This window comes from Lepisosteus platostomus, chromosome 12 (genome assembly GCF_059453375.1).
Source record: "Lepisosteus platostomus isolate fLepPlt1 chromosome 12, fLepPlt1.hap1, whole genome shotgun sequence".
NCBI classification, from domain to species: domain Eukaryota; kingdom Metazoa; phylum Chordata; class Actinopteri; order Semionotiformes; family Lepisosteidae; genus Lepisosteus; species Lepisosteus platostomus.
The window spans coordinates 20926005-20941178 of record NC_142622.1 but is presented as its reverse complement, the minus strand read 5'-3'; the positions used below and the strand labels follow the sequence as shown (position 1 = coordinate 20941178).

Below are 15174 nucleotides of genomic sequence, written 5' to 3'. Positions count from 1 at the left end.
TTCATCTTGGAGAAACAAAATAATCTTGCAGCAATTTAAGACTTGTTTCATAATCTCTTATGTTAAATTGAAATGATCTCCTTTCAATATTCCCCTATCAATTTGGTGACACTTATTTGCATATCTTTGAAGTCTGAATTCCCCAAATTATAATGGTTTTTAATATTTTGGTCTTGGTCCTGTGTTTCTCCTATTGCTTTGTTATTCCCTTTTTATTCCCAGAGCTGGCTGTGGTCTCAATGTTACGTGCAGTAACAACAATAAAATAAATAGTAGGGAAAGTCAATACACCAAAAATGTTTACAACAAAGCATTACATATTATGGGCTGCACCATGCAGTCTCAGTTTTCTGGTTATCCGATTTAACTGTAGATGCAATAGAAATTATACTAATTATGGCACCCGACTCCCTTTAGAGGAGCAGATCTAGAGTAAGGTATCAGTAAAAGTGCACTCTGTATGGACCTAATGAATATTTCCTGTCTGTCTACAGCAGGATAGGCTGAGACTAACCCGTCTGAAGAGTGAGTTCTCTGAGTCTGTCCAGCGTTATGGAGATCTACAGAAGGTAATGTTGCCAATGTGTTTTGCATGTTTTACTGTCTTCCTCTTGTTCCACTGAACTTTATGCAAGTTATTTATTACAGTTCCTTACTTCTTAGTGTGTCTAGTTTTTCAGTACTTTGGTCAAATTATAATAAAAAAATGAATTGAATAATTCAAAGGGGTGCTATAACAGTGATGCTGGAGTCGAGGGAGGTGTGCTAAAAAGATACAAGCGGAATTGAGTGCCACCAGGGAATTTCCATCCATCCATTCATCTATTTTTTAACTGCTTTACCCAATGCAGGGTCTCTGGGGAGCTGGAGATTTTATTGACAAGCAACGGGCACAAGGCAGGATGCAGGACACCATGACAGGACAGGGCACACACAGACACACACATACAGTACTCACACCAGGGCCAATGTTACCAGAAACCAATTAAACTACAAAGTATGTCTTTGGACTGTGACAGGAAACCAGAGCACTGGGAGGTAACCCACTTGAACACAGGGCGAACATGCAAACTTCACCTAGATAGCACCCCAGGAATTCAACCTAGGGCCCATGCGCTGCAGCAATGGCAATCACTGCACCACTGTGCCACCCAGGAAACTTTATACAACATTAGAATTCAACATCCTCCCAAACATCAGTTAAATAAACACAATTTCGAGAAAATTAAACATGAGTGTATATAATAAATGACTGAGAAAAGTCAGATTTTATGTAGTACACAAAGTCTAAATGATTAAGATGCTAAATTATTTGAACAGCTGAAGGACTGAAACAAATGTCCTGAAACTAATGATTTTTTAATCATTTAAACCTTGTGTACAAAATAAAAACCCACCTATCAATATTGTCCAGTGCTTCCTGGCCTTGACTGATGAGCTTTCTTTACATAAGGCGAATCCTAGTTGTTTCTGTTTATTATTGGATAGTTTTTTTGTTTGATTAATATGTTTTTGTAAATTTTCATCTGTATGCTTTGTGGAATCTGTTGCTTCCTTTTTTGTTTGTTTTTTTACTCGTTTTTTATTATGCATTTTGTGTACAGAGAGCAAATTTTAATTTTTTTTTCATTGACAATTTACTCCACCGATTCTTTCTGCATCATAAGTTTTAATGACAAATGAAAGTTTAATATACTGTATTTTAAACCTTCTATTTGAATCATCCCCTAGCCAGTGCCTCTGTGATTTCCATATACAGTACATGAAACTGTCCAGGAAGACCACCCAAAAATTATTCACATTCAGATTTAAACTGATTGGGGTTGCGGAATTGTGGAATGATATAATTTAGTAGTTACAATATCCCACTTTCTCACTCGGAGTAGTGGCACTGTGGCTAAAGATGTGTGCCTGTGGCTGGAATGTTGCTAGTTCAAATCCTGTGGCTGGCAGAGGAATTCTACTCTGTTGGGCCCCTGAGCAAGGACCTTAACCCCAGGGGGGCTGTATAAATGGCTGGCCCTGTGCTCTGACCCTAAGCTTCTCTCTCCCTGTCTGTGTGTCTCATGGAGAGCAAGCTGGGGTATGTGAAAAGACAAATTCCTAATGCAAGAAATTGTATATGGCCAATAAAGTGATCTTATCTTTCCTTTCTCTTTGCAGAAAATTGCAGACAGATCCCGGGCCTTGCTTCCTCCAGCACAAAAGGAAAGGACACAAGTGAGTATTTGGCCAGAACAGCTGCATTCTGTATCAGGCTCTCAGCAAAACAAGCTTTGAACTCAAATCAACAGGGCTCATACTGAAATTATGTGCTGCTATGGTGCAAACATTGAAAAATGTAATATTTCAATTTTGATTTGAAATATACTAAAAACAACTACAGTGCCCTTAAAATTGAATAAACGTCCAAGGACAATATGTAATTTCTTTAGTTTGGAACAAAGGTGCCTTTGGGAAAATGTGACTACAGTTTTCAAAAGATCAGAATCCAAGAGAATGTAAGCAATGCTTATTTACACAGTAGAACTTCTACTAGAAGGTACAGTAGTTGAGAGGAAATTACACATCCATTTTTGTGATTCATGTTTCTTTTGGGATTTTCATAATAATCTGTCATTTTAACATTTTTTGTCACGTTAACCATTTTAATGTTAATACATTCCAGTGGTGTTTGGAATGCAAAGGTCTTGAATTACCCAAGCAAGGGACTCTTAATGCTTTTATAATGGTTGCTGCTAAGTAATCCCGAAACAGGACTGGATGGTCATTCCTTTTATCATTTTTTTTAAATTATTGCTTTACTTATTATAATGAAATAGCTGCTTTGGGATGGTGGATATAGTTAAGTTGTTCTTTCATTTTCAGTTTCATTAGAAATTTGCTAATAGCATACATTTCTTGGTTCAGTTCCATGCTTATATAAAAATGATTTCTTTTCAGAACAAGTTACTGAGTTCTGACAATGAGTCCTTAAGTGAGTGTATGTGCACTAAGGCTCTTTGAAGTTGGTGGTTCAATTAACTGGAGAGGCTTTTAGTCTCAGATAGACACAAAGACCCTGATCTTCAAGCATTAATAGGCTTGTAAACACACTGAAGCCCTTTCAATATTGCACACCCACATGGATGGAATTTGTTTCAATAAATACATTGTATTGAGGATGTTGAAAGAAAGATTGAAAATGTTTTTGGATTGGGGTCTCCTCTTTAAAAGAGGCTACCAACTTATTGCTACAGTTTCCAATACATAAAGTCATACTGTATAGAGCAATGTACTGCACTTACACAATGGAAGTAAGACTCATTAACACAGTTTATGACTGAATGTTTGATTCACATTCACATTGAACCACATCTTCTTATTGTTTATATACTTACAGTACTCTATAGTTTCCTTAGAAGCTCTTTTATTTTTTTAATTACTCATCTCAGCAATATTTGCACAGAACAGGAAAATTAAAAAAAAGTTTCTCTTTCGGCACATTACCATTTTAATCTAGGGCTAATTCAATAAAATCCCTGGCTGTTCCCCCTGTGCCGACTATTCCTGCTGAAACGATGCAGTGTGCAGTTCAGCACCATGGATAGCAGCCCTGCAACAGCCTGACGGCTGGGCTTCTGCCTCTCGGTACAAAGCACTGTCTGCCTCAGAACTCCAACACAAATAGAGCTGATAGCTGCTGCTCATTGTGCACAGCCATGCACTGTTTGAGGACTGATATATCCCTGCCAAATGCTTACACACATGCTGAAGCGCTTAACCTGCCAAAGCTCTGCTGTGCCCTGTACTGTGAATAGCAAGACCCTTAAAGGTAACACTCAAGTTGGTCTCAAACAATCCTTATTTACTCAAAGTGATGAATTCTTAAAACTACTAATCAGAAAATGGACTACGATATGTACAAAGTAGTTTGTTAACTTGTATACTACAAAGGAACAAAATAAATAAATGTAGAATAGTATAATTAATATCCCAGTGTTGCTCTATACTTGATGACATTAGTTATAATACTGGTACTGGTATAAACCTATTTCTCTGGGTTTCGCTTCATCCTTGTTCTTAATCACAGGCTAATTTTTTTCCATTTTCTATTTGAGGCCTTTTTTAATTTGCTCTCAACACTTTAAAGGCTGAAAGAGATTTGTAATTGGTATGAGCCCTCTGCTATTCTTTGTGCTGAAGTAGTTGAAAATAATGCACTTTTAATAGGGCACTTTTGAAACCAAGGACTCACTGCAGAAAATCTTCATACCAGTTAACACATCAGTTACAGGCACTAAGTAGCTCTGGTGACTAAAGGCCCACTTGGAGCAAAATCCAGTAGACATGGGGTAATAATAATGTTGCTCTATTAGCCCTATACAATCTCTTGCATTAGGAATTTGTCTTTTTACATACCCCAGCTTGCTTTCCATGAGACACAGACACACTGACAGGGAGAGAGCCTGGAGTCAGAGCACAGGGTCAGCCATTATGCAGCACCCCTGGAGCAGTTGGGGTTAAGGGCCTTGCCCTACAGAGTAGGATTCCTCTGCCAGCTGCAGGATTTGAACCACCAACCTTCTAGTCACAGGCATAGATCCTTAGCCACAGAGCCACCACTCCACAGGACCAGTACTATGAATCTTTGGTCTGGGAAAGTAACACTGGAAACAAAAATAAAACTGTAAGCCTGAGCATTCCAGTGAGTAATGCACCATTGCAAGCATATGCTAAAAATGATTTAGAACCAGGCAAGTACAATATAACAAAATACTGTTTTACAATTCCAATAACAATAAAGTGACTTCTGTTCTAAAATACTAAATACATTACAACATGGGGGCACACCCAAAAATGAAAGTAAGTGTTTTGCTAAACATTGAGCCCTACAACAGCAAGTAGAATAGCAATGGAAAAATCTAGCCAAAACAGTAGAGATGGGATAGATATTTAGGGAAGCGCAGTAATAGGTTCAGGAGCCTATGAAATTTTGCAAGTAAGAGAATGCCTTTTAGCCCATCTAGTTTGTTTGAGTACTAGTAGCTGACTGATGTACAGTACGGTTCTCGTCTAGCTGTTTCTTAAACAACAACAGGTTATCATTCTCAACAGTATGGCTAGGAGGCATGTAGCAGAACCCAACAATCTCTTGTGTAAACAGTTGCCTCATGTTCTCCATTACAAATCCACCACCCAGTATCTTCCACTGGTGTCTTTCAGTTCATGTATCACTGTTGATTCTGAAAATGTCCTTTGCATTTACTCCAGTGTCAGTGGCTTTGAAAAATGTGGATGCTCAAATCACATATCCTTTGCCTTCCTCAGTGTAATGGTATTGAATTCCTCCTATGTGATCACCTGAGTGAAATATTTTATAAATCTGGTACTTATTTTTCTTTATCTAAAAGTACCCCACATTTATTTATGAGTGTCTTTACTTCATCCTTTTTCCATTATTTCAGTGTTGTAGTCTTGTGAAAAACATCTATTGTTTATTTTAATTTCCATTTAAATGTTATTTTCTGTCTCTCTATCAGCCTTTTTGATATCATTCCTGTGCAATGATCAATGATCTGATCATTTCATCTATGTTTATCTTCCTTTTCTGGTTACCAGGACAACAGACTTCACAACTGAGATCAGAAACTACTGTCTAATGGGTCCTCACAAGGAGAGGGCAAAAACCATGATCTAGGCTACAGTATATTTGTACCATTTTCTCATACACCATGATAGTCACTTACTGGGTGGCACAAGCTGAACTTCAATGAAAATCAGCTACGAAAAATGATCTCAGCCCAATCAAACAAATCTTAAAAAACTGTATGATCCATAATGTTCAGGAAACATGGAAAAACAACTAAATAAAATATCAACTTGTCTTCATATATTTGAAAGTAACAACTAAAGGCAGCTATAGAAACTTTTGGTCATAAATTCTTCAAACAAGTCAAAATGCTACATAATAATAATCATTTGACAGGAGAGGGATGGAATATAGTTTTTTCTTTTTCCTGCGGCACAACACTCATAAATGTGAAAAAAGTAAAGATCACTGTATCTGAGATTCAGACTGATAACATATTCTGGAGAAAATCAGAAACAAATGACAATCATCTATCTTCTTCAGAGACAAAGAGTCTTTATTGGTAAATGAATGGTCATAATTGTGCATGAAATACCCCCCCCACACACCTAAAGCTTTACTACCTTGTTAGATCACACTGACCTCACAAATACTTAATATGATCAATAACAGATAAGGCAATGAAAATCAAGGTAATTGCTGTAACATACTGAGGCAAACCATTATAAAATGATAAATGCTATGTACACTATATTTGTAAAAGTAAAACTTCAGAAGATTTCCTGGCTGTAGTGCAGAAGAAGATTAAATACCTGTCTGCTGCCATGTTATTGTGATTTTGTTGTTATCGTTTTACACAAGAAAAGCCTGTGGGCATAACTTTTTATCACAGAAGCTCAACTCAACCCATTCTTCAGAAGAAGAGCAAATATCTTGGAAAACTATTTGCAGGGTAGTGATTCAACACAAGAACTGTGTAATTTCCTCTTATGCTTCAATTTTGTTAAAAAGTGAGAGATAATTAATATTCTCTTCTGCAATTCCTGGCAAATACTGTACCTGTTCTTGAAATACACCATAAACCTGAAAAATATACTTTGCAAGACACTGACTGCTTTTGATATTAGTCAACATTAAGTATTCCCTCACCATCCATTCCTCATGGCTGATATCTTTGGCTTAATATACATAAAATAGAATTATAAATCTATGTAGATGGTCCTGCTTTTCACCCATGTGAACTAATTAATATTCATGCCTATAATTTATAGTGACTGCTAGATGCTAATGTACAATAACTGGAACTGTTTGTGAGCCATATATTTTTACTGTGGGTGATGATCATATTTATAAGGTATCATCTTCTCTTGATGTTTTCCAACAAAATAATTCTACTTGTTGAATTTGGAATAGCCCCTTACTATATATCACTATTAGAGACCATAAAACTACTAGAACATTTATCACAGTGACGATATTGAAACAAGAGTTTAATATGATCGTATCTTTATTACTGAAGAATGAAGTGTTGCAGTTCAGCTCCCAGTTGTGCCTTTGTTGTGGCTGTAATGTTATATTAGCAACCCACAAACCTCCTTGTTAACAGGCTAATTAATTGCTAGTTAGTTAGCCAGATAACTAAGGGGTTGCAGGACAGCTTTGATAGACTTTGCTCAGCATCATCAAGAACTGAAAACCTTTTTCTCTGGATTGAGAGTTGCTCACTTAATAGCTTATACCCCCATTCAAGTCTATAACAGAGCAAAGCTCAGAGTTCAGCAGTAACAATGAAAAAGAAAGATTTAACCATTAGTATTACAATCCATCAGTTTCCCTCCCACAAGGAATATGAGTAAGAGAAAACAAATCCCAAGTTTTGAGGCTTGTATATAAAACTCATTAGGGAAGCAGTGTTGGGCAAGGAAGCTGCTGTTCGATATACAAACTCTTTACAGCAGTTGTATGTACAGAGAAATGCAGTACAACAATATATGTACATGTACTATGCACAGCAATGTTCTGTATATACAGATAAATGCAGATAAGGTATTGAAGTTTTGCTTTGGAGGACTATTGTCAAATTAAGTGAATGGAACTTTGTTAGAGCATATCAATGTGGCATATATTGATATAAATTATTAAGTGAAAGAATTCATCATCTAAAAGTCTGCACAGCAAAAAAAGTGAAAAAAAAAATTACAACAGCCTTTAAACACAATCTTTTGAGACGAGCTTGTACAACAAGCACCACACTAAAAGGAACATGGGGCAAAAATTTCACAACTTCTAGACATGCGTCAACAACTGTGAATTAACAGCTTATCAAGCAGACAAACCAACCATCTTGTTGTCCTGTTTGTTTTGGTGCCCAGAGGGATCTGACTGGATGGGTGCCACAAAAAACTAAAAAAAACTAAGTTTAGAAAATTGAGTGAATAAGTGTAGTTTTAAATTAGGTGCAATCAGTTTGTATACTGCATGTGGGAGCTTCAGTTATCTGTGCATCACTGGGAAATGATCTGGGCTAAAATGACAATTATAGTAAAGGACAAGGGACAGGTGGCTGAGGCCTTTAGCCTCTGCTTATGACAATTGCAGCATTCTCAAAACCTCATGGTGTCTCTCTAATTTCCTGTTTGGCACTGATATAAGCACCTGATGCAGTGGTTTAACTTGGAAGGTATTTATTTGGTTCACAGAACTCTAAAAGTCATTGTCAACAAGGTTATCCAGGTTAGTACACTTGCACATTTGTTTTCCCTTGGAGAAACACCGGAAGAGATCTTTTCAGGGACTTTAATTTTGTTTTTATTGAACAATATGAATTTTACAGGAAACATTATTCTAGACAGGATACATAAAAAACAACTGCAAGAACTACAGCATAATCTGTAAGATGGTACACAATAAATAAAATTCAACAGATTCTGAACATAACAAGGTGTTTTTTATTATGGAAAACAACATCACTACAGTCCAAGAGGGTGTGTCTAAACATTTGAACGTGTGTAAACTTAGATAAAAACAATGTTTGATGTCAAAAAGGAAACCAAGTCTAGATTTGACCTTACCTTGCAATTTATTCATAAGTGTTTTGGCAGCTAAAACACTAGTAATGCATTATAAGTCATGGCATGCTCCTACTTTATCTTACTTAAAGTGAAACAAATTGTGATCATTACTAAGGGAGCAGTTCTATTTTTCAAGGAACAGCATAAATTTAGTTTGATTTGTTTACCAAAGGATGTAACTCACTAAAAGCCTGCTGAATTATGTCAAACTAAGCTTCAAATCAGTCATTACTGATGATGAAGTGGGTTTATAAAATTCTATACTGTAGATAGTTTAGAAGTCAGTATATACTGAGATACTGTAGGTATGAGAGTTGCCTATTGCCTGAGCAATATTTACATAGAGGGAGAAAAGCAGAGGGCCCAGTATAGAACTTTGAGGGTCTCCCTTAGTAACTGGAAGTGTCAATGAAACAAATCTGTCCGATTTTATGCATTGTATACAGTTTAATAAGTAATTCTGGAACCATATGAGGGAGTTTATGTTGAGACCCATATAATGTAACCTTTTAGAAGTAAGAAGGTTAAAAGCCTTAGATAAATCTATTAAGATAGCTATATACAGTAAATGTGAGTTTTGTCAAGAGTCATTATTATATAATTGCGACATTTTAAGACTTCTCTGATACATTCATGCCAGTCCGAAAAGCAAATGACTATACATACAGTACCAGATAAAATATAATCGCTCAATAAAAAATAACTTAACAGCTTGTTAAGTTAATAACTTTTTCTATGATCTTATAAAGGTCATAAAAATAGATATACTGCAGGTCTATAGCAGGTTCTACCTTGTCCCCCATGATTCCGAAGAAGCAAAACAAAAGCAGATTTCCAGAGCTAGGATTTGAGTGGTTGATTGGATGACAGAGAAATAACAGAGAAACAAATTGTTAAAAAAAACTGTAACGATAACTCTGTTCTGTCTTTTTTACTATCATTGCAATTAGGTTTATTTTCATATGATCGGTCTGTACAAAGTATGCTTTTTTTTCCCTTCAGTACCATTCCAGTGCAAGACAGTAGGGGGAGTGTGAGGGAGGGTCATGTTGAGAATGCAAGCCAGCAAATGTGACAGTGTGAGTAGATGAAGTGGTAGGAGAGAGTAAGGTTGTAACAGAGAAAGACACAATGAAGGACAGTGAGGCAGTTGGTGACGGGGAGCCTGCGCTTACTGTCTGCTACCTGACAGGATAGCAGTAGTGGTTGTGTGCTGGGCAGGCTTGCTGTCTGCTGACAGTAAGCTGTTCTTTGTGATCTGCCAGATGAATTGATGGTTCTTAAAATGAGATCATCTTTCTGAAGCAGGAGCAGTATCCCCCAGAGAACTTCCAGGGCCTCTGTAGTATTGTGTGAGGCAGCTAGGCAGCATGACTATTGTGCTACCCTGTCACGGCAGGTTGACTTAGATATTTCTGCAAGTAGTAGCTCTCTGCTTCAGTGAAACTGACAAAGGGAGTTTTAAACTGTTATTCCCTATGAAGACAAGAGTTCATAGATAAATCTAATACTGTAAGTTTCATACCTGAAGTATAAGACAGGTATTTACTCAAGGTATACAAAGGAAATGAGATACAACTCCTTTGTTACTATTTGTTGATCAATCAAGGAGACCAGGTTATGGATATTCACAACATAGCCTAAAGGCTAAACAACAGACCAATAAAGTTATCTTTATATCTTGTCTTTTCAGACAAACCTGTATCACAGTCTGATCCAAACCAAACTCTCATTCAAAGCTGCCACTAAATATCTATAGTATAGATTACTATATGGAATAATCTGGTAAAATACCAGTCATAGGTTCTATGTTGACTAATGGGTATGATGATTTTTTAAAAATTGAAACAGAATCAAGGCAATCCTCTCTTTCTTTACATGCTCCTCATCATTGACTTCACTAGGATTGTTAGTCAGACAAATTCACAACTTTGCCATAACCTACTGTATATACAAGAAAGCAAACACGCAGCCCAAGAAACTTTCAAAACAAGTCAGGGATAAACTAGCAGAAAAGGACAGATCAGACTTCAACTTGCTTCAGACTTGCTGATCATAATTCACCCAGACACTACTTCTGGATGAATGGATTCTTCTCTTTAAACCTAAACCTCTTAGCAAGCAGAAAACTGGTTGAAGATGCCACCGCGACGTCAACAGTGATTTTCAAAGTCTGCAAAGTTCTGTTTCTGAAAAAAAGGATGTTATATAAGCCTGGCCTGTATAGGTGAGTAAGAAAAAATAAAACAGGAAAAGGAAAGTGTGACAAAGTATGTAAACAATACAATAAATGTAGAAAAAACGTTGTTTTTTTTGGTCTAAATGCAAAGCATCAAATCTGGCACCATTCCAGCTGTCAGGCATGCTGGTAGAAATACCATGTAATGGGGATGTTTCACACTGAAAATAACTGGAAAGTTTGTCAGGAATGAGAAAAATCCCAGAGGAAAGCTCGCTTGTGTCAGCTAAACACCTAAAACTCAGTTTAAATTTGGTAGGACAATGATCTTGAGCTCAATGCCAAAGCCACACAGGAGTGAAATGACAAGAAGACTGAGTGGCCCAGCCAGTGTCCTGACAAAAGAACATTTATGGTAAGACTGCAGTCTATCAACAATCCCCAACAAACGTGGAGCAATATTGACAAGAAGAATTTGCCAAAATTAAACCATTCTATTATGCAAAGCTAGTAGATCAATTAAAAAAATACATTTACAATACAGTAAATGCTGTCAAAGGCCCTTTCAGTAAGTACTGACTTTGGATGGAAAACTCATGTCATCAGGAAATTTCAAATTGTATATTTAGTTTGTAGATTTTGCTGACAATTTCCTTCAATTGTAACAGTGTTTAGTTTGATCAATATAGTTTGTTTAAAAAACAATTGAGAAAGAGTATGTATAGATTCATTGCAAATGACTAAAATGTGACGCTGTCGGTAGGGGGCAAAAGTTAACATTTGTACTGTATGTTGGACAATCCATATATTTGAGACACTTTTCCACTTGTTATTGTAAGATTTCAATTTAAAAGGGCACATATATATCAAGAAGAGAAAACCTACAGTACTATAATGATCATTGGAGCATATATCCCGTGACTGTCCCAGTTCAGAGCTTAAAGATTTTCCTAGGTTTCTAGTGGCAAATTAAATGTGTATTCATGCAGCATATTTATAGTATTGCCAGCACTGTGACACAAAAAGAGATTACAACATGATTGATAGATAGATACAAAGAGAAAAATAGCTTGAGTTCTAAGTGTACTGTAGTTAAGAAGATGATTAAGAACTCTTCTTTCGAACACAGTGGAAATAGAAGGATTCTGAAATAAAAAAACCCTTGTAATGGTAATTCAGAACACAGCAACTTAGCATACATACAAAGATTAATTATGTCTCACATAATGATCACAAAACAATAGTTGTGGGGGATTTATCAATAAATACATATGCAATTTGATTAGTTAATGGATCAATGCAATGTTCTCAATGTTAATGCTAGAGAGACGCCCACTATTTGGGTCAATTAGCTATAGAAACTGTAATCTTGTTTGTTGAAAGTCCTCCTACCTTTGTGTCAAATAGATTTTACCTTTAATCTTCATAGTTCAGGACGTTTTTTTTTTTTCTGGGAAGGGGTGGTATCTTATTTGTTTCTGTTATTGTTTTAATTTATTTTGAAGTTAATATATTCTTTTCGTTACTTTCTTTTTTAATGTCAATGCAGACAGAAGGGCTGCCTCCTACCTTGCACTCTTGCCCTTATCTCTGCAGTACATCAGACAATCCACAGCTCTGTCTAATTAGTAACAAGCCCCTTTATTAGGAGTGGGCAGCAGGGCCACAGCTGCACTACCAAGAGACACTTCAAAGATGAAAGCAGGCAATTCAGTGTAGGCGGTGTGGTGGGAAGCAGGCTCAGGCAGGGCTGGGCAGACAGGGTAAGACCTGAGACAATCCTCATCTATCCAGCTGTCTGACCACAGTGCAGCTCCAACATCAGGTGCAGGAGTTCTATTCCCTAGGAGAGCTGCAAAGATTTAAGACATGTTGAATACATCTCTGCTGAACGTAAAAAATAAACCCTTCAAGGCCACATGGCCTGGTTGTCCAGTATTTGGCAAGAATGCTGGTACGGTGATGCAAAGGCTTTTTGGAAGTGCTTTTAAAACAGAACAGAAGGCACTTTTTTACACAAAGTGTTGTGGGAGTATGGAACAAGCTGCCCAGCCATTGCTAAAGCTGATGCCCCCATTTCTTTCAAGAAACTATCAAAAGGGTTAGAAGGACCAAAAGACCTTTTTTGTTTGTGTCCTTTCTTTTGTCCTTGTGTTTAAAACAACTTCTGTTTCAATTTCAGTATAATCACATTGATCAAGAAGAGCAACACAAATCCCCCATCTTAACAGCAACTACTGAGGGCAATCCTGTGAGGACTACAAATACAGGACACAAAAAAGAATTGTCACCCCTCACATGTAAACCATTGACAATATCACCTAATAAGCAAAATTAGGCCAACATACAGCAGCAGAACATTGATCAGTCCGTAATCAAGTAATCCAACTTGAATTAACATGAAATGTTCAGTATTAACTATTCTGTGGTTTACATTTAGACATCAAGTAGAACTAATCCTGGATGAGATCTAGCAATGTTATGAAAATGGATATGGGCCATTTCACGAAGGAGTTTTTATTTTCTTTTTGCTTCTTTTGAAGAAATTGCACTGTACTCACCTGGATGAAGATGAAGCTCTTCAAACTCAGTTCTTTTATTCTTTCTTCCAAGGTTTTGCTGCGGCAATGATACAAAACGTGCGATTAAATAAAAGTTCTACAAAGAGCACTGTGGTCACATGTTCCTCCAGACAGGCATTGGTCTTGCAAAGCAGGAGCCCACACAGCACACAGACACAAAACCTTTTAGACAAGGAAAGGTGACAGGTTTACTGCATTATGTTAATTATTCTGAGTGATTTAATTATTTCCTTAATTATTTCTGTGTGTGGGTGTGCAGAGTCCCCAGACACCCTTTGCAAAGCTGTGTGATGAGGAACCTGTGTTCGGTGCGCCAGAGGCCCAGGAGGGAGAGGGGCTAGCCATCCTGTCGGAGATTAGCGAGGAGGATGTGGAGGCCCTCAGGCTGAGGGAGGAGGCGTTGCTACAGATAGAGGTACAGCCTGTCAACTACCACAACTTTACAAGTTCATGCTCAGCGTTTTTAAGTTTAAAATTTGAATTTTAAACAAACACTTATTTTAAAATGGCGTAAACCTAATCAGTGAGTAAAACATGCACAGGAAAATAATCTAGAGGACCTTCCATTCTCTGCAAGCTGAGAAGTGGAATTCTACAATGTTCTGTTTCTGGATCATGGCTCTTTATAATATACTTTAACTATTATTATTATTATTATTATTATTATTATTATTATTATTATTATACACTGATTTGAAAATAGAGCCATTTTTGTGGTTTGATCGGCAATAAGGTCGGGATCATATCCCAGCAGGAATGAACTACATTCATCACATGCACTCACACACTGGATTCAATTCAGCGACACCTGTTATAATGTGGACTGGATGTCTTTGGACTGCGGGAGAAAACCAGAGTTCCAAGAGAAAGCAAACAGTCTATGCATTTGTATTTCATTATAGATATGAACTAATAAGGTATTACTTAAAAGTGCTCTATGAAACTCATTTAAATTCACTAGAATTAGTATTGTACAATATTTGTTTACAGAGACAACATTTTGTTTCAGTACAAAAGAAGGAACTTACAAAAGTTACCAAACAGAATGTGGATTTGTAGAGGAGAGGTGAAAAGGACTTTTAAACTTTGAAAGCTTTTTACACCAGTAGAATACTCTCTCCCTTTTAGTAATTTTAACCAAAATTAAAGTATAACAAAATTCCAGTTCAGTTATGGTTCAGTTTGGATATCAGTGTCAGATATCAGCTTCTACTCTGTCCTGTCCCTAGTTTCCTGTGCTTTGATGTCCTTCTGGTGTCTCTCTGTCTGAGGATATATATTTCCGGGTCCTTCATTCCCCTTCGCTCAGCATTATTGTTCAGATGTCCTGAGACCCGCCTAGCAACAGGTTGCCCCATGTCCGGTGCCTGAGGGCATAGTTTTCTATACGACTCCTGTACAGCTGAGCCCGGGTTAACCCCCATCCCGCCACTACGCATAGGGTCTTTATGTTCAAACCAGACCCACTAGTGTATTGGTTTAATGGAACATTTTCAACAGCGTCGGACAGCAGTAACCATGTTGACCCCCCCCCTTCTCCTCTGGTCTGAATCACAATTCTGTGGAGCTGTGCAGCTCTCTCCCTAGGGAATCTACAGCACTAAACTCTGTTATCCATGAAACACTATCAGCCTTATTCTGAACCCCGATCTGTGTTAACGGAATATTGCAGGCACACAGGCAATTTATTTTATTTTCTGTTTAAATAATACAGTTGTAAAACATTTTAAAATCTGGGAAAAGGGTGGGGTTATAAACAGTTTTTGAAGT

General features: G+C 37.1%; 1 protein-coding gene across 5 annotated transcripts in view; it reads left to right on the top strand.

The window, feature by feature from the left end:
* Positions 1-15174, top strand: part of tsnare1 (T-SNARE Domain Containing 1) — a 244146-nt gene that overhangs the window by 112044 nt on the left and 116928 nt on the right. For 4 of the 5 annotated variants that reach the window (XM_088601358.1, XM_088601356.1, XM_088601359.1 and 1 more), the window contains exons 6-8: positions 495-569; positions 2164-2220; positions 13664-13819. In XM_088601358.1, the coding sequence (XP_088457484.1) occupies positions 495-569; positions 2164-2220; positions 13664-13819 (288 nt within the window). The remainder of the gene's footprint in view (positions 1-494; positions 570-2163; positions 2221-13663; positions 13820-15174) is intronic. The other variant, XM_088601357.1, reaches the window with a different exon arrangement.